We start from the raw sequence: 26487 nt of genomic DNA, 5'->3' as shown, positions 1-26487 counted from the left end.
ACAGCATACACATGGACTAAGGTTTTTAACAAGCTCTTTTTTCTCAAGTATAAGTAAATGAAAGTTTAAAAGAAAAATACCTAAAATAGGTTGCCGCAATTAAAGCACTAAATAAATGTTCACTTTTTGTTGCAGTAATGTTCACACACACTCCTCGGTTTCGAACCAGGGACCTGTTGTATGCCTACCACTTGCCTGGACGCTGACAGGATATCTTCCCTGACCCACTCCCTCCTATCCAGCTGTGGGCAATAGCTTGGTAAATAGGATTCTTCAGAATTTATCTGTTATCTACTGAGTATTCTGTGCTTGAATGGCTGCCCCCCATGTCTACATAGCAGCTTGTTAATATCAACTGTAGTTGTGTTTCTATAGCAAATACATAATGGTTTTACTAGTGGAGGGCAGCAGCAAATTATATTGTCATTCCTTTAAAATATAATTTTTTGGTGTTACTGTTCCTTTAAAGTGATATTTAAGCCCACTTCCTAGACTTCCCAGTGCTGGATCATTGGCTTTCCTGCTGACTCCAAGCCTTGTGTTGTGATGATCTTGCTTCTGTTCCTGTGACAGTGTTCCTGACCAGGGGAGATTCTGCCCAATTAGCCGCCCGAGTCGGCCTTCGCTTTTGCCGCCCCCCGCCTCTCACCTTGCGCTCTCTGCACTAGAAGAGCCGAATTTCAGGGTTGAAAACCGGAAATTCGCTCTTAGTTACCAGGAGCGGTATTTTTGCTGCCCCTGGCAACCAGGGGGGCGCTGCCGCCTGAGGTGAGTGCCTCAACTTGCCTCATTGGCAGAGCGCCCCTGTTCCAAATATTAGGCACCCCCAAGTGCAGGGTCGGACTGGGGGGCCCGGGGCCCACCGGGACTGCTGTCCAGGGGCCCCCTCCGGCCCCCGGCACCCCTACTAAAATGCGTCGGCCCAGCAACACCGCCGCTTGGCGCGTATGCGCAACAGCGCCGTTCGGCGTGCATGCGCTGGCGGCGCTGCGCATCGCCGGAAAATTTTTTTTTTCCGCGATTGGAAATAGCTAGAGAAGGGTTCTGGCCCAGCGGGGGCCCACGAGGGTTGGGGCCCACCGGGTTTTTTCCCGGTTTCCCGCCGGGCCAGTCCGACACTGCCCAAGTGAATGTTTTGACTTACCTGAACCCCTGGGCCGGTGCTCCTATCAGTAGAAAACTGCCCGGGGTTATACCAGTGAGCACCACGGAGCAAGCCGGCTATTTCATTCTACTGCACATGCGTCTGCCCCGTTAAATTTGAAGGAGGAAGAAGCCTGAAGAGGATCTATCCATGATGCTCATTGGTATAACCCCAGGCCGGTGCAGTTTTCTGCTGATAGGAGCACCAGTCTGGGGTTTCAGGTAAGTAAATACATTCACTTGGGGTGCCTAACATTTGGAACCCCCAAGTGTGAAAAGACTTTCCTTCTCCTTTAACTGATTCCATAAGTCCTCTGCTCTGTTAAGGTAGACTGTTGCCCACCCTTGACCCTTGGCCTGTTTTCAGGACTTGTTTTCTGCCTGTCCTCATTTGTGCTTATCTGCAGAGGTGTGTACGATTTTTCTTTATTAAACTGAATAGTTTTTCAGCACATCGACTCCTGTCAGTTTAATCAGGACTTATTCCTAACACAGTGGTTCAAATAGATGATTGTTTGTATTTGTCCTTGTAGTACAGTGTGTAAAGCTGCTGTACAAGTTCCCATCATCAGCAGATGTTTGCATCTAATTGACATTACAAGAGGACCTACAGGCAGTAATTAAAGGGCTCTCGTGTGCCTTGGAAATATTTCATGTCTGAATGATGTGGGGCACGATATGAGATGACTAAATCCTGCAACTATATATATATATATATATATATATATATATATATATATATATATATATATATATATATATAGTCAACTACAAGAGGTCCTCTGCACTCAACCCATTATCAATATATTTAAGACAGAGACATTTTGTGCATACTGCTACTAAAAAATGCCTTACCCTTTAAACAACACAGGGATTGTTTGTCCATATATTGCAATATATTTAAGCTGGCCAACTACGTCAAAGTCATCCCATATCTGGCCAGTCCTACGCTTAATTTTCATCTGATTCATTAAGAATTCAATGGCTTAATTATACATTTTACAAAGGGACTAAGTTTTACCTGCAACTCCCCAGTCACAGTACCTTTGCAAAAGTCCTTTCCCTTTGGGGAAACATAAAACAGCCGCTTCCAATGGCCACACTCAGCTCCCAGCTCTCCTCAGTGTGTGTCTCAATCTTTTTACCCTGAGCCCCAACCCTCTCTAGCAGCTAGTTGATCTAGCCTGCTAATTATTCCCCAGGTGAGACTTTCTAGGGGAATTAACCCACTCAGAACTGCTGTACATATGGGAGTAAGACATGAACCTAGGGGAAATATATCTCCCTTCACACTGTGTTCCAGTTACCGGTTCACATATCCCCCCCCTCTGCTTCAGCCCGTAGGGCTGAGCATACTGCACCACCTGGCAATGAACCCTTGAGAGGGCATCGGCATTCCTTGCAGTGCTCCAGATCTATGTTCCACTGTAAACTTAAAGTTTTGCAGGGCCAGGAACCATCTGGTGACTTGAGCATTCTTTTCTTTATTTTAAGACATCCACCTAAGGGGAGCATGATCTGTGACCAATCTAAACTTTCGGCCCAGCAGATAGTATTTGAGGGCCTCTAATGCCCACTTAATGGCTAGGCACTCCCTTTCTACAATAGAGTACCTACTCTCAGCCGGTGTAAGCTTTCTGCTTAAGTACACTACTGGGTGTTCCTCACCATTTACCATTTGGGAGAGGACAGCCCCCAAACCCACATCTGAGGCATCAGTTTGCACAATGAATTCTTTCTGAAAAACTTGTGTTATTAACACTGGTTGCATACAGAGGGAATTTTTAAGTTCTATGAAAGCTTTTTCAGCCTCAGCTGACCACTTAACCATTACTGAGCTCTACCCTTTAGTAAGATCTGTAAGGGGAGCTGCAATAGAAGCAAAGTTAGGCACAAACCTACGATAGTAGCCTACTATCCAAAGGAAGGCTCTGACTTGTTTCTTTGTGACAGGTTGGGCCACTTTTGTATTGCCTCCACTTTATTTATTTGAGGCTGTACTGCATCTCTCCCAATTACATTACCTAAGTATTTGGCTTCTTCCATTCCAACTGCATACTTTTTAGGGTTTGCAGTAAGTCCCGCCTCACGTATAGAGACTAGCACTGCCTGTACCTTTGGTAAGTGAGACTCCCAATCAGAGCTGAAGATAAGCACATCATCCAAATTAGCTGAGGCATAGGGATTATGTGGTTTGAGAATACGGTCCCTTAGTCTTTGAAAAGTAGCTGGGCCCCGTGTAAACCAAAAGGTAGTACATTGTATTGGAAAAGACCCTCAGGAGTAGAAAAGGCTGTCTTTTCCTTAGCCCCTTCCGCTAGTGGTACCTGCCAATACCCTTTTGTGAGATCTAGAGTTGTGAGGTACCTCGCATGGCCTAGCCTTTCGAGGAGTTCATCTATAGAGATGTCGCGAACTGTTCGCCGGCGAACTTGTTCGCGCGAACATCGGGTGTTCGCGCTCGCCGGAAGTTCGCGAACGTCGCGCGACGTTCGCCATTTTGGGTTCGCCATTGTTGGCGCTTTTTTTTGCCCTCTCACCCCAGACCAGCAGGTACATGGCAGCCAATCAGGAAGCTCTCCCCTGGACCACTCCCCTTCCCTATAAAAACCGAAGCCCTGCAGCGTTTTTTCACTCTGCCTGTGTGTGCTGAAGAGATAGTGTAGGGAGAGAGCTGCTGCCTGTTAGTGATTTCAGGGACAGTTGAAAGTTTGCTGGCTAGTAATCGTTTTGATACTGCTCTGTTATTGGAGGGACAGAAGTCTGCAGGGGTTTGAGGGACATTTAAGCTTAGGTAGCTTTGCTGGCTAGTAATCTACCTTCTACTGCAGTGCTCTGTATGTAGCTGCAGTGGGCAGCTGTCCTGCTTCTGATCTCATCTGCTGACTGCTGCAATAACAGTAGTCCTTGTAAGGACTGCTTTTATTTATTTTTTTGTTGTTTTACTACTACTACTACTACTACTATAAGAGCCCAGTGCTATTAGTCTAGCAGTGTTGGGGAGTGGGACTGATGTGCTAATCTGCTGCTCCTAGTAGTTCAGCAGCACCAACTTTAATTTTTTTTTTTTAATATTCATTTTTTTTTATTTTACTTTTTTTATTTTACTACCGCTGTAGTAGTGTATAAGTTGACCTTTTAGGCATTATTTGCCCTGTAGGCTTTATTTGCACACTGTTTTCTTCAACCCGCCATCTAGCTGTGTGACCTTGTTCACATTCTGTCTAAATATCCATAATATTACCGTCTCCAGAAAAAACACCGGAGTGACTTTTTTCAAGCAGCCATAATATATTTTACGTAATCCGTATCCACCGCTGTAGTAGTGTATACGTTGACCTTGTAGGCATTATTTGCACAGTGTTTTCTTCAACCCGCCATCTAGCTGTGTGAGCTTGTTCACATTTTGTCCTAAATATTGATAATATTATCGTCTCTAGAAAAACCACTTGAGTTACTTTTTTTCAAGCAGCATTCATATATTTTACGTAATCCGTATCCACCGCTGTAGTAGTGTATACGTTGACCTTGTAGGCATTATTTGCACACTGTTTTCTTCAACCCGCCATCTAGCTGTGTGACCTTGTTCACATTCTGTCTAAATATCCATAATATTACCGTCTCCAGAAAAAACACCGGAGTGACTTTTTTCAAGCAGCCATAATATATTTTACGTAATCCGTATCCACCGCTGTAGTAGTGTATACGTTGACCTTGTAGGCATTATTTGCACACTGTTTTCTTCAACCCGCCATCTAGCTGTGTGACCTTGTTCACATTCTGTCTAAATATCCATAATATTACCGTCTCCAGAAAAAACACCGGAGTGACTTTTTTCAAGCAGCCATAATATATTTTACGTAATCCGTATCCACCGCTGTAGTAGTGTATACGTTGACCTTGTAGGCATTATTTGCACAGTGTTTTCTTCAACCCGCCATCTAGCTGTGTGAGCTTGTTCACATTTTGTCTAAATATTGATAATATTATCGTCTCTAGAAAAACCACTTGAGTTACTTTTTTTCAAGCAGCATTCATATATTTTACGTAATCCGTATCCACCGCTGTAGTAGTGTATACGTTGACCTTGTAGGCATTATTTGCACACTGTTTTCTTCAACCCGCCATCTAGCTGTGTGACCTTGTTCACATTCTGTCTAAATATCCATAATATTACCGTCTCCAGAAAAAACACCGGAGTGACTTTTTTCAAGCAGCCATAATATATTTTACGTAATCCGTATCCACCGCTGTAGTAGTGTATACGTTGACCTTGTAGGCATTATTTGCACACTGTTTTCTTCAACCCGCCATCTAGCTGTGTGACCTTGTTCACATTCTGTCTAAATATCCATAATATTACCGTCTCCAGAAAAAACACCGGAGTGACTTTTTTCAAGCAGCCATAATATATTTTACGTAATCCGTATCCACCGATGTAGTAGTGTATACGTTGACCTTGTAGGCATTATTTGCACACTGTTTTCTTCAACCCGCCATCTAGCTGTGTGACCTTGTTCACATTCTGTCTAAATATCCATAATATTACCGTCTCCAGAAAAAACACCGGAGTGACTTTTTTCAAGCAGCCATAATATATTTTACGTAATCCGTATCCACCGCTGTAGTAGTGTATACGTTGACCTTGTAGGCATTATTTGCACACTGTTTTCTTCAACCCGCCATCTAGCTGTGTGAGCTTGTTCACATTTTGTCTAAATATTGATAATATTATCGTCTCTAGAAAAACCACTTGAGTTACTTTTTTTCAAGCAGCATTCATATATTTTACGTAATCCGTATCCACCGCTGTAGTAGTGTATACGTTGACCTTGTAGGCATTATTTGCACACTGTTTTCTTCAACCCGCCATCTAGCTGTGTGTATTATCGTTTCCAGAAAAACCAACTGAGTTTTTGTTGTTGTTGTTGTTTTTTTAAAAATAATGCCAGGCAAAGGCAGGCCGCCACGCAGAGGCCGTGCTAGGGGCCGTGCTGCTATGCAATCCTGTGGCCCTAGCAAATTGCCCAGTTTTAAAAAGCCAATGACCCTGAACTCCCAAAATGCTGAAGAGGTAGTTGACTGGCTTACACAGCACACCCCATCCTCTACCGTTTCTAACTTTACCACAACATCCTCCTCATCCTCCACTGCTATGGCCACCCCACGTAACACTTCCTCCACCACCGGTGCCCCTTCTTCACTGGGGTCAGAGGAGTTATTTTCCCATGAGTTTCTTGAACTGAGTAATGCGCAACCATTATTGCCAGAAGAAGATGAAGGAGATGAGGACCTTACACCAGATTTAATTCTGGCAGAGAACACGATAGAGATGGACATAATGAGTGATGAGGAGGAGGTCCCCGCTGCTGCTTCCTTCTGTGATGTGTCAGAAGAAATTGATGCATCTGAGGAGAATGATGATGAGGAGATTGATGTTTTGTGGGTGCCTAGTAGAAGAGAGCAAGAGGAGGGTAGTTCAGATGGAGAGACGGAGAGTCAGAGAGGCAGTAGGAGAATAAGACTTAGAAGAAGCAGGGAGGACAGCCCGCAGGGATCAGTAGGGCAACAACATGTATCGGCACCTGTGTTCAGCCGGCCAACGCACCCGCCATTGCCGCCAATACCGCCAACTCCGCCAACTTCTACTGTTACCGCCAGATCGCACACTTCCAAAAAGTCAGCAGTGTGGGATTTTTTTAATGTGTGTGCCTCTGACAAAAGCATTGTAATTTGCAATGAGTGCAGTCAGAAACTGAGCCTTGGTAAGCCCAACAGCCACATAGGTACAACTTCTATGCGAAGGCACATGAGCGGCAAGCACAAAGCACTTTGGGAGCAACACCTCAAAGGCAACAGGCAAACTAAAAGCCACACTCCTTCTGGTCCAGCATCTTACTGCTCTACCTCTGCTCTCCTTGACCCGTCTGAACCACCCTCCACTCCGCCTTCCACCTTGACCAACTGTTCCCATTCCCAGTCATCTGCCACCAGCCAAGTTTCTGTGAAGGCCATGTTTGAGCGTAAGAAGCCAATGTCTGACTGTCACCCCCTTGCCCGGCGTCTGACAGCTGGCTTGTCTGCACTCTTAGCCCGCCAGCTTTTACCATACCAGCTGGTGGACTCTGAGGCCTTCCGCAAATTTGTAGCAATTGGGACACCGCAGTGGAAGGTACCCAGCCGCAATTTTTTTTCTAAAAAGGGAATACCACACCTGTACCAACATGTGCAGAGCCAAGTTACCGCATCTCTGTCACTTAGTGTTGGGCCAAAGGTCTACTATGACTACTGACGCATGGTCCTCCAAGCATGGTCAGGGCAGGTATGTCACCTACACTGCCCACTGGGTGAACTTGGTAATGGCTGGGAAGCAGGGAATGGGTAGCTCAACAACAACAGTGGAGTTGGTGTCACCGCCACGGATTGCACGCGGTTCTGCCACCACCTCTACTCCTCCATCGCTCTCTACCTCGTCTTCTTCTTCTTCTTACTCTGCTGCTGGGTCCTCCTTCTCCTCCTCCACACCTGTGCACCCCCAGCTCCCCCTAGGCTATTCGACGTGCCAGGTACGCCGTTGTCACGCTGTCTTGGGGATGACGTGCCTGGAAAGCAAAAACCATACCGGATCTGTACTCCTGTCATCTCTGCAGTCACAGGCCGATCGGTGGCTGACCCCACACCAACTGCAGATCGGAAAAGTGGTGTGTGACAATGGAAGCAATCTGTTGGCAGTGTTGAGACTAGGCAATTTAACACATGTGCCCTGCATGGCACATGTGTTAAATTTAATAGTCCAACGTTTTGTCTCCAAGTACCCAGGATTCCAGGACGTTCTCACCCAGTCCAGAAAGGTGTCGGCCCATTTCAGACGTTCCTACACAGCCATGGCACGCCTTGCTGACATTCAGCAGCGCTACAACATGCCAGTCAGGCGTTTGATTTCTGACAGCCAGACTCGCTGGAATTCAACGCTCCTTATGTTGGAACGTCTGCTGCAACAACAAAGGGCCGTCAACGAGTACCTTTTTGAACTGGGTGGTAGGACTGGATCTGCACAGCTGGGGATTTTTTTCCCCCGTTACTGGGTGCTTATGCGCGATGCCTGCAGGCTCATGTGACCTTTTGAAGAGGTGACAAATATGGTCAGTCGCACCGAAGGCACCATCAGCGACCTAATACCCTTCGCTTTCTTCCTGGAGCGTGCCGTGCGACGAGTGACAGATGAGGCTGTAGACCAGCGTGACGAGGAGCTGGAAGCGCACGATTTCTGGTCGGAATCACCAGAACGAACCCAGGCACCTGCTGCAACGCAGGGAGAGGTGCCAGAAGTGGAGTCAGAGGAGGAAGGTGGCTTTGTGGAGGAGGAGGAGGAGGACCAACAGGAGCAGGCTTCCCAGGGGGCTAGTGGTGACCTTTTGGGGACCCCTGGTCTTGTACGTGGCTGGGGGGAGGAGACCGTGGATGATGCAGTCCTTGATAATGAGGAAGCGGAGATGGATAGCTCTGCATCCAACCTTGTGAGAATGGGGTCTTTCATGCTGTCATGCCTGTTGAAGGACCCCCGTATCAAGAGGCTTAAGGAGAAGGACCTGTACTGGGTCGCAACGCTACTAGACCCTCGGTACAAGCATAAAGTGTCAGAAATGTTACCAACATACCACAAGTCCGAAAAGATGCGGCATTTACAAACCAGCCTGCAAAACATGTTGTACAATGCTTTTAAGGGTGATGTCACTTCAGGAACTCATCAACATTCCAGGGGCAGAGGTGCCAGTAATCCTGCCACGAGCACACCTGCAAGGACAAAGCCCTTTGGCCAGTCTGTAACGTCAGACATGCAAATGTTTTTCTGTCCAAGGCAGCGCCACAACCCTTCTGGATCCACCCTCAAAGAACGCCTCGACCGGCAGGTAGCGGACTACCTGGCATTAACTGCAGATATCGACACTCTGAGGAGCGATGAACCCCTGGACTACTGGGTGCGCAGGCTTGATCTGTGGCCAGAGCTGTCACAATTTGCCATGAACCTCTTGTCTTGCCCAGCCTCAAGTGTGCTCTCAGAAAGGACCTTCAGTGCAGCAGGAGGGATTGTAACTGAGAAGAGAACTCGCCTAGGTCACAAAAGTGTAGATTACCTGACCTTTATTAAAATGAATGAGGGGTGGATCTCGGAGGGTTACTGCACGCCGGAAGACTTGTTCTGACTTCTATGCAGCTGTCCTTCTCTTCAAGCCTCATGACTCCACACACAGCTGTCCTTTAGCGTCCTCCTCCTCCCTCCGCCACCGTTACAAACTAGGGTGCAAACCCTACTGGTTTAATTTTTTCTGGCCTCTGTGCTTCAGTGGCTGCAACCAAAAAAACTGGGCAAACAATGTCTACAAGGTCAACGTATGGCAAAAAATGACTATTTTCAGCATTTATATGGCATATTTTTTCTGGCAACTGTGCTTCAGTGGCTGCGTCCAAAAAAATGCATATTTTCTGCATTTATATGGCATAATTTTTCTGGCCTCTGTGCTTCAGTGGCTGCAACCAAAAAATGCATATTTTCAGCATTTATATGGCATAATTTTTCTGGCCTCTGTGCTTCAGTGGCTGCAACCAAAAAAATTTATATTTTCAGCATTTATATGGCATAATTTTTCTGGCAACTGTGCTTCAGTGGCTGCGACCAAAAAAATGCATATTTTCAGCATTTATATGGCATAATGTTTCTGGCCTCTGTGCTTCAGTGGCTGCAACCAAAAAAATTTATATTTTCAGCATTTATATGGCATAATTTTTCTGGCAACTGTGCTTCAGTGGCTGCGACCAAAAAAATGCATATTTTCTGCATTTATATGGCATAATTTTTCTGGCCTCTGTGCTTCAGTGGCTGCAACCAAAAAAATTTATATTTTCAGCATTTATATGGCATAATTTTTCTGGCCTCTGTGCTTCAGTGGCTGCAACCAAAAAAATGCATATTTTCAGCATTTATATGGCATAATTTTTCTGGCAACTGTGCTTCAGTGGCTGCGACCAAAAAAATGACTATTTTCAGCATTTATATGGCATATTTTTTCTGGCCTCTGTGCTTCAGTGGCTGCGGCCAAAAAAACTGGGCAAACAATGCCTACAAGGTCAACGACGTTGACCTTGTAGGCATTGTTTGCCCAGTTTTTTTGGCCGCAGCCACTGAAGCACAGAGGCCAGAAAAAATATGCCATATAAATGCTGAAAATAGTCATTTTTTGCCATACGTTGACTCAACGTATATGGCAAAAAATTACTATTTTCAGCATTTATATGGCATATTTTTTCTGGCAACTGTGCTTCAGTGGCTGAGACCAAAAAAACTGGGCAAACAATGCCTACAAGGTCAACGTATGGCAAAAAATGACTATTTTCAGCATTTATATGGCATATTTTTTCTGGCAACTGTGCTTCAGTGGCTGCAACCAAAAAAACTGGGCAAACAATGTCTACAAGGTCAACGTATGGCGAAAAATTACTATTTTCAGCATTTATATGGCATATTTTTTCTGGCAACTGTGCTTCAGTGGCTGCGTCCAAAAAAACTGGGCAAACAATGCCTACAAGGTCAACGTATGGCAGTTGTTTAAAGAGAACAGTAGATTACTAGCCAGCAAAGCTACCTAAGCTAAAATGTCCCTCAAATCCCTGCAGACTTCTGTCCCTCCAATACAGAGCAGTATCAAGCAGATTACTAGCCAGCAAACTTACTATCATCTGTCCCTGAAATCACTAACAGCTCTCCCCCTACACTATCTCTTCCAAGCACACACAGGCAGATTTTTCAGATACATTTTTGCCCTTGATCCCCCTCTGGCATGCCACTGTCCAGGTCGTTGCACCCTTTAAACAACTTTAAAATCATTTTTCTGGCCAGAAATGTCTTTTCTAGATGTTAAAGTTCGCCTTCCCATTGAAGTCTATGGGGTTCGCGAACCGTTCGCGAACCGCTCGCATTTTTGCGCAAGTTCGCGAATATGTTCGCGAACTTTTTTTCCGACGTTCGCTACATCCCTATTCATCTACCCTAGGCATGGGATAGGCATCAAACTTTGAGACTTCATTCAGTTTTCGGAAGTCATTACAAAACCTTAGAGTCCCATCAGGTTTAGGGATCAAAACAATTGGGCTAGACCAATCACTGTGGGACTCCTCAATTACTCCTAGATCCAAATTTTCCTTACCTCCTCAGAGACCGCCTGTCTCCGTGTCTCAGGTATTCTATATGGCTTAACCTTGACTTTTACCGGAGGTCCCGTAACCACATCATCAATTAGCTTAGTTCTTCCAGGAAGATCAGAGAAAACATCCCTATTTCTCATCAAGAATTCTTTCACTTCTTGTTTCTGTGATACTGAAAGAGTTTTGGCTATTTTTACTTCTGGATTGAGACTAGCAGAATGGACCAGTGGGCCCGGATCTGATACCAGGACCTCCTGAGGTCTCCAGGGCTTCAGTAAATTCACATGATAAAGTTGCACCTGTTTTCTCTTATCGGGTTGCCGTACCTTATCGTTCACCTCACCAACTCTTTCAATAATTTCGTAAGGCCCCTGCCACTTAGCCAGGAACTTACTTTCAACTGTGGGGATAAGTACCAAGACTCTATCCCCAGGATTAAAGGTCCTTACTTTTGCAGACCTATTATAGATCCTGCTTTGGGCCTCCTGTGCTTGAGCCATGTGCTCCTTTACAATAGGTAACACAGTTGTAATCCACTCCTGCATTTGAGCAATGTGTTCTACTACTGTCTTATAGGGGGTAGCCTCCTGTTCCCAAGTTTCCTTAGCTACATCTAGCAGACCCCTGGGGTGTCTACCATAGAGTAACTCAAATGGGGCGAACCCAGTAGAAGCTTGTGGGACCTCCCTGATTGAGAACAACAAAAACGGCAATAAGCAGTCCCAATTTTTCCCATCTTTATCTACCACCTTTTTCAACATGGCTTTCAGGGTCTTATTAAACCTTTCCACCAAGCCATCAGTTTGAGGGTGGTACACTGAGGTATGTAAGTGTTTGATACCTAAGAGGCAACATAACTCTTTGGTTACTTTGGACATAAAGGGTGTGCCTTGATCTGTCAGTATTTCTTTAGGTATACCCACCCTAGAAAACAAATGGACCAGCTCTTTGGCTATACATTTTGCTGAAGTATTCCTTAAAGGTACTGCTTCTGGATATCTGTTTGCATAATCCAATATTACAAGGATATGTTGGTGCCCTCTAGCGGATTTTGGCAGGGGACCGACCAAATCCATGGCAACCCTCTCAAATGGGACCTCAACAATTGGAAGGGAAACCAAGGGACCTCTGTAATGGGGTCTTGGTACTGCTAACTGACAATCTGGGCAGGAGTAACAATTTCTCTTTACATCTCCAACCACCCCAGGCCAAAAGAACCTCTGAAGAATTCTTTCTGTAGTTTTATCGACTCCCAGGTGGCCGCCAAGTACATGTCTATGTGCCATATCTAATACCACCTTTCTATATTGCTGGGGTACCACCAGCTGTTCTATAATTTCACCCCTTATTTTGCTCACATGATATAACATATCCTGGTTCAGGACCATGTGGGGAAACACTGTTTCTGCCCCTGGACATTGAGGTTCCCCATTTATAACTTTTATATTTTCTCTAGCGTGGCTCAGAGTGGGGTCCCTCATTTGGGCAGTTACAAAGTTCTCTTTGGAAACCTCTAAATCAGGTACCATGTCACTTTCCTCTACCCCCTCTTCAAGTCCTGCCAACACTTCTAGGGGTAAGGGAACATCAGGGGTCACCCCTACTTTATCATCATTCTCAGGGTGTGTAAAGGGTTCTGGGGACAAGCATGTTTCCTCTGCCTTGCATGAGAAACCCTTACCAGGATTTCCTTGCAATCTCTGAGGCTTGATAGGGCGCTGGACAGAGGTTCCCTCTCCTAGGTAGCTCTCAGTAGTCATGTACCTCTCCACAAGTTCCACCATCTGGGTCATATCTTGGGGGTCTGCCTGTCCAACCCATCGCTGTATATCCCGGGGAAGACCTTTCCAGTACCGGTCTACGACGATCCTTTCCACCACTTGATCAGCTGTGTTGACTTCTGGTTGCAGCCACTTTCTTGTGAGACCCAGGAGGTCATGCTTTTGCGCACGTGCAGGCTTGACTTTGCAGTCATTGAACTTTTTTGCGTGAACCGCCGAAGTGTTTCCAAGGTGGGCCAGGATTTCCTCTTTTAACTTATTATAGTTATGAGAGTCCTATTCTTTCAGATCAAAGTACACCTTTTGGGGTTCCCCTGTTAAGTAAGGTGCTATCACTTCAGCCCAGTCCTCTGGGGATAACTTTTCCTGTGTTGCCACTCATCGTCATCTTTTGCAGACTTTTTTGTACCGCTTTGCGGATATTTAAAGGTACTTGCTCCAGAGCCGCACTACCCTGTAATTTCTCAGCCAGTGCTTGGATCTCCTGCTGCAAATGCATGGTAACACTATGTTGTTGTGCTAAGGTAAGTTTACTGGATTCCGCTTGGGCGTTAATTTGTGTAATCAGCAGCTGATTGGTTTCCTGTTGGGCCCTTAAGGACTCCTGATGGGTTAGCTGTTGGGCCCCTAAGGACTCCTGCTGAGCCCTTAAAGCTTCCTGGTGATTTGCATTAGCTTGCTGCTGACTGGCATGATTTAGCTGCTGGGTTTGCAGCATCATCTTCAATATCTCCTCCATTTTAATATCTGTTGAAGTCTTCCCCTTTATACTGTCTGTCCCTTTAAACTTTGGTCTTTGCTATTTTCAAATGAAATTTCTGCCCATTGCATACCTCCACCAATTGTGAGCAGGATCATACGAACAGACGGGTCTTGAACAGGGTAAAGTCTATTTATTGTTCACATATAAAGATTCTGTGAGCCAAAGCAGCATAAAACAAAATAAAACAAAACAAAATCCTTGCCCCACTTGGGCTCTAACTAATACACAGAGTAGTTTCCCTCTCTACTACCGGTCCCCTACTGGGATTTCTGGTCAAACACAAACAGTACAACTCCCCAGTCACAGTACCTTTGCAAAAGTCCTTTCCCTTTGGGGAAACATAAACAGCCGCTTCCAATGGCCACACTCAGCTCCCAGCTCTCCTCAGTGTGTGTCTCAATCTTTTTACCCTGAGCCCCAACCCTCTCTAGCAGCTAGTTGATCTAGCCTGCTAATTATCCTCCTAATTATTCCCCAGGTGAGACTTTCTAGGGGAATTAACCCACTCAGAACTGCTGTACATATGGGAGTAAGACATGAACCTAGGGGAAATATGTCTCCCTTCACACTGTGTTTCAGTTACCGGTTCAATATCAATTATATATATATATATATACTATATATATCAATTATTCTGAGACCAGCACTCTCTGTTGTAAAAGCCAATTTCTTTATTATTACATCGTGTCTGTTCCCCACGTTTCGGTCCCAACAAATTATGTAATAATAAAGAAATTGGCTTTTACAACAGGGAGTGCTGGTCTCAGAATAATTGATGTATACATAATTACCGTGCACCCCTCCCTTTGCTGAAGTTACTTGCCTTGGAGTACGGATACTCATTTGGAAGTGCATATATACATATATATATATATATATATGTGAATAAGCTGCAAGTGCTGGCAAATAAAAGTAACAGGAAAGCGCTACAACTCTTTTTTGTGCTCAGTTTGTTGGTGTAAAGTGTTCTACAAGGTGCAAATCTCATAGGGACAAATTCTGCTTTTTGCCGTTTGCTCCTTGCCTATATAATAATAACTGAGACCTCCTATCTTGTTGTACAGCTGAAATGCATTTATTCAATAGATGGGCAATGGGCACTTCAACAGGAAACTAGTGTCCGTGCCCATATAGTAAACAAGGGCGATTTACTTATAAACTACAATACGAAATTCTGTCCTTAGTCATGATTTAGATTCAGTAAGCCATAGCACGGAACGTGTGCTTTTTAAACAGGTGACCATTAAATTCTGCATTCAGGGGGTTATTTATTAAGGTCCGAATAACAAAACTAAAAAAAGCCGAGTTTTTTTTAACTAGAAAGTTCTAATTTTTAGTGGAAAAAGCTTGAATTTTCAGAGATTTTTTTATACCCTGAGGCTGCTAAAAAGTCCAAATCCCAAAATACTCCATCTCAAACCTGTCCATCTCCAACCTATAAGGGTCTGGCCACACGAGCAGATTCGGGGAGATTAGTCGCCCCACTGACAAATCTTCCCGAATCTGCTCGTGTGGCCTGACCCTAAAAATCAATAGCAAAGGTCCCATATCATATTTGAAGATTTCATGGACTGCGCTGAGTTTTGTCTAAAAATTTCTGGGTTTCGAGCAATGACACAAAAAAATGTGAGTTTTTCAGGCATAAAACCCAATGTGAGCTTAGTCTGACTTTTTATTAATAAAATAATGAGAAAATCCCCCTCAATGTGTGCAATGTGCTCTGATACAGCATCTCAAATCCACACCAGCAGCTGCCATGTCTGTTAATCAGCCATATCCAATCATATCCATGGTGCCCATAAGAGCAAATATCCAATGACAATGTTTATCATGCTGATAATCTCCATAGCAAAGGATACAATGACAATGACAATATTTAACATATTTCCATATAAATGGATTCCATGGCAACAAATGCCACGGTAACACTCTCCATAGCATCTTTTGCCATAGCAGTGGTTTCCATGACCGCAACCTTAATGCAAATAGTTTCTATGGCAACCGTTTCAGTGGTGTTAGTCTATGTGACGACGGTTTCCATGGAGACACTCTCTGGATATCAGAGAGTGATCAGTATACACAGGAGGCAACAATAATGTATCCTGATTTTTCATGGTGTTTGTAATTCAATGAAACAAGTAAGCTAGATGAACGTGGAACTAATTGTTAAAGGGGTTGTTCACCTTTAAATGAACTTTTAGTATGATGTAGAGAGGGATATTCTGAGTCAATTTGCAATTGGTTTTCATTTTTTATGATTTGTGGTTTTTGAGATATTTAGCTTTTTATTCAGCAGCTCTCTGGTTGCTAGGGTCCAAATTACCCTAACAACCATGCATTGATTTGAATGAGAAGATGGAATATTAATAGGGGAGGCTCTGAATATAAAGAAGAGCAATAAAAATTAGCAATAAGAATAAGTTTGTAGCCTTACAGAGCATGTGTTCTTAGATGGGGCCAGTGACCACCTGTTTGAAAGCTGTAAAGAGTCAAACTATTACAAATAAATAATGAAGACCAATTGAAAAGTTGCTTAGAATTGGCCATTCTATAACATACTAAAAGTTAACTTAAAGGTGAACTACCCCTTTAATGCTTTTACATGCTGGAAACTGAACTCCAACCTGCCTTTTGAAAAAGGATCAATCAGTTCCCTCAGGAGCTAAAGGAGCCCCATGACGCCCTAATTCATATACAATTTAAATATATATTGATAAACCAGCTCAACCTCTAGACTTTTGGGAGCCTGAAAAAATAATTGGCTGTGGGGCCCAGTGATATGGAGTTACACCACTGCTTACCTGGATTCAGACGGTGGAGGAGGAAAGTCACTTTCACCAACATCATCGTAAAGATCGCCATCTGTAATCGAAAAATTAAATGTAAATATTGGCAAAAAAAAAAACAACTAGCCATTCCGAGTTTTGATGGTATCTCATGCAGGGAAAGAGAATTGGGACAACCATTTTCTGTAAGAGAACAGTGTGAATCAATGTGAAAGGCTCTGTAAACCCATAGCAACCAATCAGCAGGCATTCACCGGTAACCTGTTGAACAGCAAACATCTCATTAGTTGCTATCGGTTACTAGACCCATCAAACTTTGTGACTTCTATTAGTTAAAGTGGACCTGTCGCCCAGACACAAAAAGCTGTATAATAAAAGTCCTTTTCAAATTAAACATGAAATCCAATTTCTATTTTTTATTAAAGCATTCATAGATGTTGTAAGTTCATTTAAATATCTCAGCTGTCAATCAAATATTATCTGCCCCTCCTCTATGCCTTAGGCAATTACTTTCACTTTCCATTCAGCACTTCCTAGATGTCACTGCTCTCCCCACATTCCCCCGTTCTCTTTACCATTTAATTGTGTAACCAGGACATGGGGATGGACATCAGGTCCCCCATTCTGGTGCACAAACAAGATTCTGAGATGATACAAGGCTTGTCTTAATAACAGTGTCCACAAAATGGCTCCTGCCTGCTTGTTATAATTATGAATTCCCAGACGGAAGAAAACAAGATTCAAATAATTTATATAGTGTAATTAAAGTTCATTTTGCTTGACTGATGTGATAAAATAGGATTCTGAATAATTTTTTGGGGTGACGGGTCCCCTTTAACAGAAATGTATTTTAGTTTAGGCAAGTGCTATACCTTGCATGTGTTGGTAAGGGAGGAGGACATGATATTTTGCAAAAACTGCACCCCATTGTCACTAAGGGGCAGATTTATCAAAGGTCAAGGTGAATTTTTTGAGTGAAAAAAATCAGAATTTCGAGTTATTTTTGTGTATCTTGACGAGGCAAATTCTATTCGAATTTGCAAAATAATAAAAAATTCTAATTTCGAAAATTTATCATGTACTGTCTTTTTACATATTCGAATTCAACCATTCACCATCTAAAAAATTTGGAGTCAATTGGTGGACTTTGAAAAATCTAAGTTTTTTTGGGAAAAACGAATTAGTTCAAATGCGCTATTAATTATATTCGTACGATTCAAATTTACGGACCTATTCGATCAAAAACTGAACTATTCGGCCAAAAAAAAAGTTTGACTTAAATTTCGTTGGTCTTTTTGAATTCGAATTTCGACGTTTTTTCAATTCGAAATTCGACCCTTGCTAAATATGCCCCTTACTCTTTACTGGGAGTCTGTGACTACTCTCCCTAATGGATTTCAGGTTCTGAGTGTCAGACTATTCTTGATTAATACATATAAGTGAAAAATGATCTTTATTTTTGGGAAGATGTCATAAGGATTATAATTTGTTCTACCAGCAAGTAAAGAGAATTATATCGAACATTTGGGACGTGCAATTTATGTTATAATATCCTCTAAGTCTGCTCAGTGTTAAAAGAATAGAAACTGACAGCTATTTAATATGCACATCTTAGATTACATACCTGGAGAGAATGTTGGTGTTTGGGCAGGCACCCTGTTAGAAATGAAAACTTTTATTAACTTTGTTTTTTATTTGGCTGTGATAACGTTAATACTGTTATAAAGATCCGATCTAACCAATTTCATGGGACAATTTTTTTATCGCAGCCTAGAGATCACCAAGAAATTTTTAAACAGAAAATTAATTTAAAAAAAAGCAGAAGAAAATGAATGAAAATCAACTGGAAATGCAGAATCTGCCCCAAATAATCATCAGAGCACTTGGAACAAGTCGTATTTCTGAAAAGTGTGTCCAATTCTTGACAATTTCCCTTGGATTATAAAGTTCCCTTGGATTAGAATGTCTACTGTGATAATGTAGCGAATTCTAGTTTGGCACAATGGGAAAGCACTTTGTCGCCCCTTAATTAGGAAGAAATGATGTATTGGATTTAAGATGGCAGTTATCTAGTACAATCAACTAGTCATCATACCATGGAGTTTGCAATTTCAGCAATCTGGTTGCTAGGGTCCAAATGACCCTAGCAACCATGCAATGATTGGAAAAAGAGACTGGAAAATGAATAAGAGAGGCCTGAATAGATAAGTAATAAAAAGTAGCAATACCAATTCGTAGCTTTACAGAGCATAAGTTTTTTTAAATGGGGTCGGTGACCCCCATTTGAAAGCTGGAAAGTGTCAGAAGAAGGAGGCAAATAATTCAAAAAATATAAAAAAAATCAATGCCAACTGAAAAGTTGCTCAGAACTAGCTCTTTAATAATCTTGCTAAGGGGGTTATTTATTAAACTTCTAATGCAAAAAGCCCCCAAAATGTTTTTTTACTATAAAATCCAAATTTTTAGTGGAAAAAAAAATCAAAGAACTGCCGAGGTTGCATATAAATCAATGGAAGAAGTACTGAAGAGATCTTGATCTGAGCTGGGTTTTGTGCAATAATCCGAAGATTTTGTGGTTTTTAGGCAAAAATCTGTAAAAATTTGTACGATTCGTTTTTTTTCCCTATTTTTTCCCCACACAGAAAATTTTCGGCAAAAATGTATTGATTAATAAGGGGAAAAACCTGTGCGGATTTGGTCTGAGTTTTTTTCAGAAAATAATGAGATAAATTCGGACTTTGATAAATGGGCCTCTAAAAGTTAACTTAAAGTTGAACCACCCCTTTAAAGGGCACCTGTTGGGCAAAAATATTATCTCCAATCAAAGGTGAGGGCTAGGCCACCCACACCGGGAAGGAGTTCCCTGTATGAGTGGCCATGTTGTGACACACGCATGTGCATAATGAGCGAATGCCGTGACTTACTCATTCTGCGCGACATCAGAAGCTCATTATGCGCAATACAGTTACCTCCCTCTCTATTAGCCCGCACCTTTAGTTGGGGACTAGGGATGGGCGAATTTGACCCATTTCGTTTCGCCATAAATTCACCGCCGGCGAAATGTTGCAGACACCCATTAAAGTCTATGGGCGTCAACAATTTTTTATTGCGCAGTGAAATTGTTTTGATGCGCGTCTTTTTTTTTGCCATACAAGTCTATGGGCGTCCTTTTTCTGGCGAAACTAGGCGAAAAAATGCACCCATCCCTACTGGGGACAGTATATTTGCCCAATAGGTGCCCTTTAAGTAATTTACAGATAATAATATAGGATCATTCCCAATATATCTGAAACAATGGAAAGCAAGGTAATGGTAAAGCTGCATATAACTCCAGAAGTGATGCAATCAAAAAAGATAGAATGATTTTAATGATATGATTTGATGATTGGTGAGTAAATCAGTGCATGATTAGGCTGGGTTAATACAAAGGAAAGGAAGCAGAGGGTGAAGCTGATTTTTTTTTTGATTGTGGGTCCTTGATTGTTTTGCCAGTGCATTAGTGACGCATGATCCTTATTAGCCTTAGTGTGTTCAGTGCACAAATAATAATGTCTTACACCACAAAATCATTTTCTTCACTGTCTTCTTTCCCTGAAGTTTTATACACACTTTTCTTTTTAAAATCGGGAGATTTGAGCTTCTTTAAAATCCCCCTTTTCCAGTCATTGGTTTTGTCTTCATCCTGTGGCAAAGAGCTTTGTAGTGTGCGGAAAGTTGAGTTGAGAAACACCAATTGCAAAAAGAAAAAAAATATTTCTTACAAATCAATACTGCCGAAAAAACAAGACAAATGTAAAGTTGTGCCCGAAGGATGTCAAATTTATTAAAATTTGAGATCGTTTTTTTCTGCGATAAAAACTCACAGCAAAAAAAAAAAAACTGTCACATTTATCTAGGTCACAGTATCTAGTAGAATGAAGTCAAAGGCAACTGGACATTTAGGGGGTCATTTATTAAAGTCTGAATGCCAAAAAATGTTTTAACTTAGAATTTTTTAAACTTTTTTTTAACTATAAAAATCGAAAAAAAACCTCAAAGTTTTATGGGATTTATTATACCCCAATGGTGGAAAAAGTCAGAATCCAAAAATCCAGCATCTCAGACCTGATATAATCCAAAGATTTTGTGGTTTTCATGCGGAAAAGCCGAAAAAGTTTGTATGATCTGAAATTTTCATAAATTTTTCATGTTTTTTTCTGCACAGGAAATTTTCGGGTAAATGTATTGCTAAATAAGGGGAAATAAACCACGCGGATTTGGTTGGAGTCGTTTTCAGAAAATTATGAGATAAATTCTGACTTTGATTTTGATTTGAACATTTCCAATAAACCATGAAATCTTCGGATTTTTGCACAAACACAGCACGGATCAGGATATCTAAGGGACTTCTCCCATTGATTTATATATAACCTCGGCAGGTCTAAGATGCCTGATTTTCGGACTTTTTCCGTCCTCAGGGTGTAATCACTAAAAATTTGGACTTTATAGTTAAAAAACTCACATTTTTCACGTTTTTGGCATTCAGACTTTAATAAATAGCCCCCTAAATGTCCAGTTGCCTTTGATTTAATTCAATATGTGATTATAGTTGTGATGAAGTGTTTTTTGCCTGGGAAGTAACAATTACAAAAAAAAATGTATTGTGACTTTTTTTCAGGATTAGATTTAGAAAATGTATACCTTCGGCACCTTCTGCATTTGAACCTTCCTATTGTATAGTGCACGCTGGGCCTTGGGTTGAATTATAAACTCTGGGCAGTTCCCAGTTCCCCCCAATGGGAGCCTTCTATTTGATGGTTGCCTTGGGGAAGTTGTAAGAACAGGGTTGAGTGTTTAAGGTATTTAAATAGAAGGTATCTTTGGAGTTGTACCAAATAGATGGGTTCCATGCATTTCAGTGTGCCATGCTCATCAGGCAATCCCCATAATCCTTCTCAACTCTTGACTAGCAAGAGGTCTCAGCATTTCATTTAAAGCTAAAAATGGGTAACATTTTTCAACCCCTTTTTTATAGCCAGGGTAAAAATGTGAGTCTGCCACAGACTCCATTTTAAGCAAATAATTCTAATTTTTAAATATGATTTCCTCTTTCCCTGTAAAAATGAAACAGTACCTTGCACTTGGCAGTAACTATACTGCATGAATCCATAATGGTGGCAAAATAATCCTATTAGGTTTATGTAATATTTAAATGTTTTCATTTTTAGCAGGTTTAAAGGGCACCTGTTGGGTAAAAATGTTATCCCCAACCAAAGGTGTGGGCTAATAGAGCCTTCATTCCCGTTGGGGATAACAGTAGTTTTTTTTTAAAAAAAAATCCCCCGCCAGCGCTAGGCTACCCGCACCAAGAGGGAGCTCCAAGTGTGAGCAGCCATGTTGTGTCACTTGCATGAGCATAATGATCAATTTGGGGCAGCTTTTCATTTTGCGCATGTGAGCTCCCTCCCGGTGAGGGTAACCTAGTGCCGGCGGGGGCATTTTTTTTTTTTTATAGAAAAACTACTGTTATCCCCAACCAGAATGAAGGCTCTATTAGCCCACACCTTTGGTTGAGGATAACATTTTTACCCAACAGGTGCCCTTTAAAGGAGAAGGAAAGGTTAAAACTAAGTAAGCCTTATCAGAAAGTTCCATCGAAATATACCAGTAAACCCCCAAAGTAGTGCTGCTCTGAGTCCCCTGTCAAAAGAAACACTGCATTTCTTTCCTTCTATTGTGTACTCATGGGCTTCTGTATCAGACTTCCTGCCTTCAGTTTAAACCTCAATGCCCTGGGCAAGAGCATGCTCAGTTTGCTCCTCTTCCCCCCCCCCTTCTCTACTGTAATCTGAGCCCAGAGCAGAGATAGACTCAGGCAGGAAGTGTGTCACACCATGTTAATACTGCAGCTCCTATCCTAAACAAACAGAGAGTTTCTAGAGCTTTTTACTCAGGTATGGTAAAACATTCTATAGAATAAATATAGCATTCTAGCTTGCACTATTGCAGCTAATCTATTGGCAATAAAATGCCTCCATAGCTTTTCTTCTCCTTTAAAGGGATACTGTCATGGTTTCAAAATGAATCAGTTAATAGTGCTGCTCCAGCAGAATTCTGCACTGAAATCCATTTCTCAAAAGAGTAAACAGATTTTTTTATATTCAATTTTGAAATCTGACATGGGGCTAGACATATTGTCAATTTCCCAGCTGCCCCAAGTCATGTGACTTGTGCTCTGATAAACTTCAATCACTCTTTACTGCTGTACTGCAAATCGGAGTGATATCACCCCCCCTCCCTCTTCCCCCCCAGCAGCCAAACAAAAGAACAATGGGAAGGTAACCAGATAACAGCTCCCTAACACAAGATAACAGCTGCCTGGTAGATATAAGAACAACACTCAATAGTAAAAACCCATGTCCCACTGAGACACATTCAGTTACATTGAGAAGGAAAAACAGAAGCCTGCCAGAAAGCATTTCTCTCCTAAAGTGCAGGCAAAAGTCACATGACCAGGGGCAGCTGGGAAATTGACAAAATGTCTAGCCCCGTGTCAGATTTCAAAATTGAATAAGATAAGACCTTACATGATTTCTACCCAAATAGGGGGAACAAGTTCTGTAACAACCAGTCTTGGGTGTGGGGTGAGACATAACACACAAATGTGATATTACATTTTAGAATAGGGAAGCTTAGGGGCCCCTTGACAACTCTGGTGAGTGCATTGTGTTTTTCATATAAGAAAGAAGGATGATGTTACATCTGTCATTTTTGATTCATGACATGACTAAGCTTTGAGTAGTTTCCAAGGTAGGGGGATGATAAATCTCGAATTCGAAGATTTTAAACTTGAAATTGTGAGTTTTGTCCAAAAAAAAAACCTTGAAAATTCGAATTCAAACCTTAGTAAATCTTCCTCTAAGTGTCATGTTGTAATAAGGTGTTCTAAATATACTGATGATCTGTATATTGCAGTATGGGCAGTCTGCTGAGACAACTACAGATCGCGACAACAGTGTTAAGTGCCACAATTAGCCCTCATTCATCTAAACACCCTGGTGGAAAACATGTTTCCATGGTGAGTAAAACCCGCCTCTGTGCTTTAGTCATACATTTAAACAAAATTAGGCAAACAAAATAAAAACATACCCATCATTTATGCCTTCATCCACTCCATCATAGATATCATCTGGGGGATTTGAAAAATCTGTTGGAATGAAATAAGAACCATATTAATTGTTTATTAAAAGTAGGTCGATAAAGGGGTAAATTTACCTTTACAATGACTTTTAGTATAATGTAGACCGTTAGCATGCAGAACAGTGTAAAGGGGGGGGGATACATAAATCTGTTCAAGCTGATGTTTACTTATTGGGTCACCCAAGTAGAACTTCTATAAGTTCCCCAGGCCAACCATTGGATAATAAGAAATGCCCATGGAAGCTCTTGGAAGAGGACCATATTAATGACTGGGTGAGGTCCTCACCCAATTTGATTTTTAAAGATTTTCAAGAGATCTGAACCTGCCAGGCTCTATGGTTTCCTCTATATGTGGGCCAGTAAGTTTTAGTCTTTAGGGGTCAGCTAATATAAGAATATTTATTGTCAGTTTTAGCCTAACCCAGGGAGTGTGCTGGGACAAGTGTCTGTGATATCAAAGATAGACCCAAAGCAACTGGTTGCATTACCAGCTCCTGTGTTGTTGTCTATTGTTTCTTTATCTAAGGTCCAGCATTGGTCATGGGCAGTGTCTCCCAATCATTGGCTCACCAACCCCATGGAATTTGCTCTCACTGGCTTCAAAGCAGGTGCTTATTTTTGAATTCCTGGTTTGAAGGCACGTTTTGATTTGTAGGGCCAAACAGAACCTTCTGCAGGTTGATAGCCCAAATGGCAAATCACAGAACTTATTTAGCATCCCTAGGGACTTTTTTTTCATGCTTCTGTTGCTCACCAACTCTTTTTACATTTGAATGTGATTCATGGGTAAAAAAAGGTTGGGGGCCCTATTTATGGGGCACAAAATGTGGCTGGTACTTGAGTTATTCCTGGGGAAGTCTACCTCCTGTGTTCATAGCCATTTGTCTCAGCTGACTTTGCATGGCTACAACTCTGACTCTTTCACTTCAATTAAATACCACAATAAATTCTCTTTGACATCCCTATGAAAATGTGTCAACCACGCACTAATTGCAAAGACTGCATTCATGCATCTTGCTATCTACAAACACTAGGCATTAAACATTTCAAAGCTGACACTGATGGGGCCTGTAGAACCCTCGTGCATCCCTCATTGGCTTGACTGCTGTGTCTACAACCACAGACAACATTATATTATAGTAATCACAGTTATGGCCTTCATGTTTCTGCATCCAGTAAGTTCTGTGAATAATTTGATTGCTGTCCCAAAACTGGCATACCATTCTTGTTCTATACAGAAATTCACCTTTGGCCACTTCATAACATCGAAACAAAAATCAAGGTGATTTACCTTATAGAATTAACTGTGGGTTTACTTACTTGCACCACCACTTCCACCACTGCTTTTGCTGCAAAAAAAAAGAAAAAAGCGTACTGTTTAGCTGTACCGGTAGCTATGTTTTTTAGGGAAAATTACCAACCCTAACTATCTTTGCAACACTTATACGATATTTTATCTTCTCCACCCCCTAATGCAGTGATCCCCAACCAGTGGCTCACGAGCAACATGTTGCTCAAAAACCCCTTGGATGTTGCTCCCAGTGGCCTCAAAGTAGGTGCTTATTTTTGATTCCAGGCTTGGAGGCAAGTTTTAGTTATATAGAAACTGCCAAACAGACCCTCCTGTAGGCTGCCAGTCCACATAGGGGCTACTAATAGCAAATCACAGAGCTTATTTGGCACCTCTATTACTTGCTTATGTTGCTCTCCAATTCTTTTTTTACATTTGAATGTGGCTCATGGGCAGGGCTGGTCCTATCAAATGTGGGGCCCAATTGGGACCATGTTGGCGGGGCCCCTAGACAAAGTTTTGCTGGCTCCCGACACACCAAGTATTTAGGAAAAAAAGGGCATACAGGCACAAAATAGAAAGGAAAGGGGCAGACAAGGTAAGAGAGTGAGAGGAGTTGGGGGCAGGCCAGGCAGCATCATGTGCTGGGGGAAATATTACCTGTGCTGCCCTCTGGTGCGGGGCCCCCAGAGGCGCGGGGCCCAATTGGGCCCAATTGGTCCAATAGGCCTAAGGCCGGCCCTGCTCATGGGTAATTAAAGGTTGGAGACCCCTGCCCAAGGCAACATCAGGTGTGTTTTTAGACTACCAAATCCACTTATATTCTGCACACAACTTAAACGTCAAATGTTACCCGCTATTATGTAAGTGATGTCCTGTTGGGTGACTTAAATTTTGCATGGGGCTGATGGGTATCTTGATATATTATAACTACTCTATGCAGTTTAGATAAATACTTGTTGGGGCTTGAGGGTGCCCTGTACAGGGTGATGGTCAATAACTATACAGTGGTTGAGTATCAAGGAGTAAAGTGCTGCCTCCATAGTGATGTTCTGTAGACTCATTACTTGAAGCTACTTGTGTTTGCTCATCTTCTTGGCAGTGAAAACTAGGAAGAATGGCCATCTGAAAGTGGCCGGAAAATGACAAATTTATTCTTATGGTTCTTAACATATAGATATGAATTATGTACACCTTTAGAGTGAGAAGAATAGAATAAGAAGGTCGAGCCCACACCAAAACACTAAATGCTAATCATATTTTATCGTGCCATTCAAAATGATGACAAGTTTGACAAATCTTCTGGAGGTATTCACCTCCTTCAACGGAGAAGAAGCACTGGCG

The 26487-nt window shown here is 42.3% G+C and overlaps 1 protein-coding gene across 2 annotated transcripts in view; it reads right to left on the bottom strand.

The window, feature by feature from the left end:
* The window catches only part of LOC108718404 (FYN-binding protein 1), an 84766-nt gene that overhangs the window by 9519 nt on the left and 48760 nt on the right, over window positions 1-26487 (bottom strand). The window contains exons 10-14 of one of the 2 annotated variants that reach the window (XM_018266284.2): window positions 25173-25201; window positions 23802-23859; window positions 20231-20368; window positions 18298-18329; window positions 16689-16749 (exon numbers count right to left, since the gene is read on the bottom strand). In XM_018266284.2, coding sequence (XP_018121773.2) covers window positions 16689-16749; window positions 18298-18329; window positions 20231-20368; window positions 23802-23859; window positions 25173-25201 — 318 coding nt within the window. The remainder of the gene's footprint in view (window positions 1-16688; window positions 16750-18297; window positions 18330-20230; window positions 20369-23801; window positions 23860-25172; window positions 25202-26487) is intronic. The other variant, XM_041569509.1, reaches the window with a different exon arrangement.

Source organism: Xenopus laevis, chromosome 1L (genome assembly GCF_017654675.1).
Source record: "Xenopus laevis strain J_2021 chromosome 1L, Xenopus_laevis_v10.1, whole genome shotgun sequence".
NCBI classification, from domain to species: Eukaryota; Metazoa; Chordata; class Amphibia; order Anura; family Pipidae; genus Xenopus; species Xenopus laevis.
This window is presented reverse-complemented; position numbering and strand designations above follow the sequence as displayed.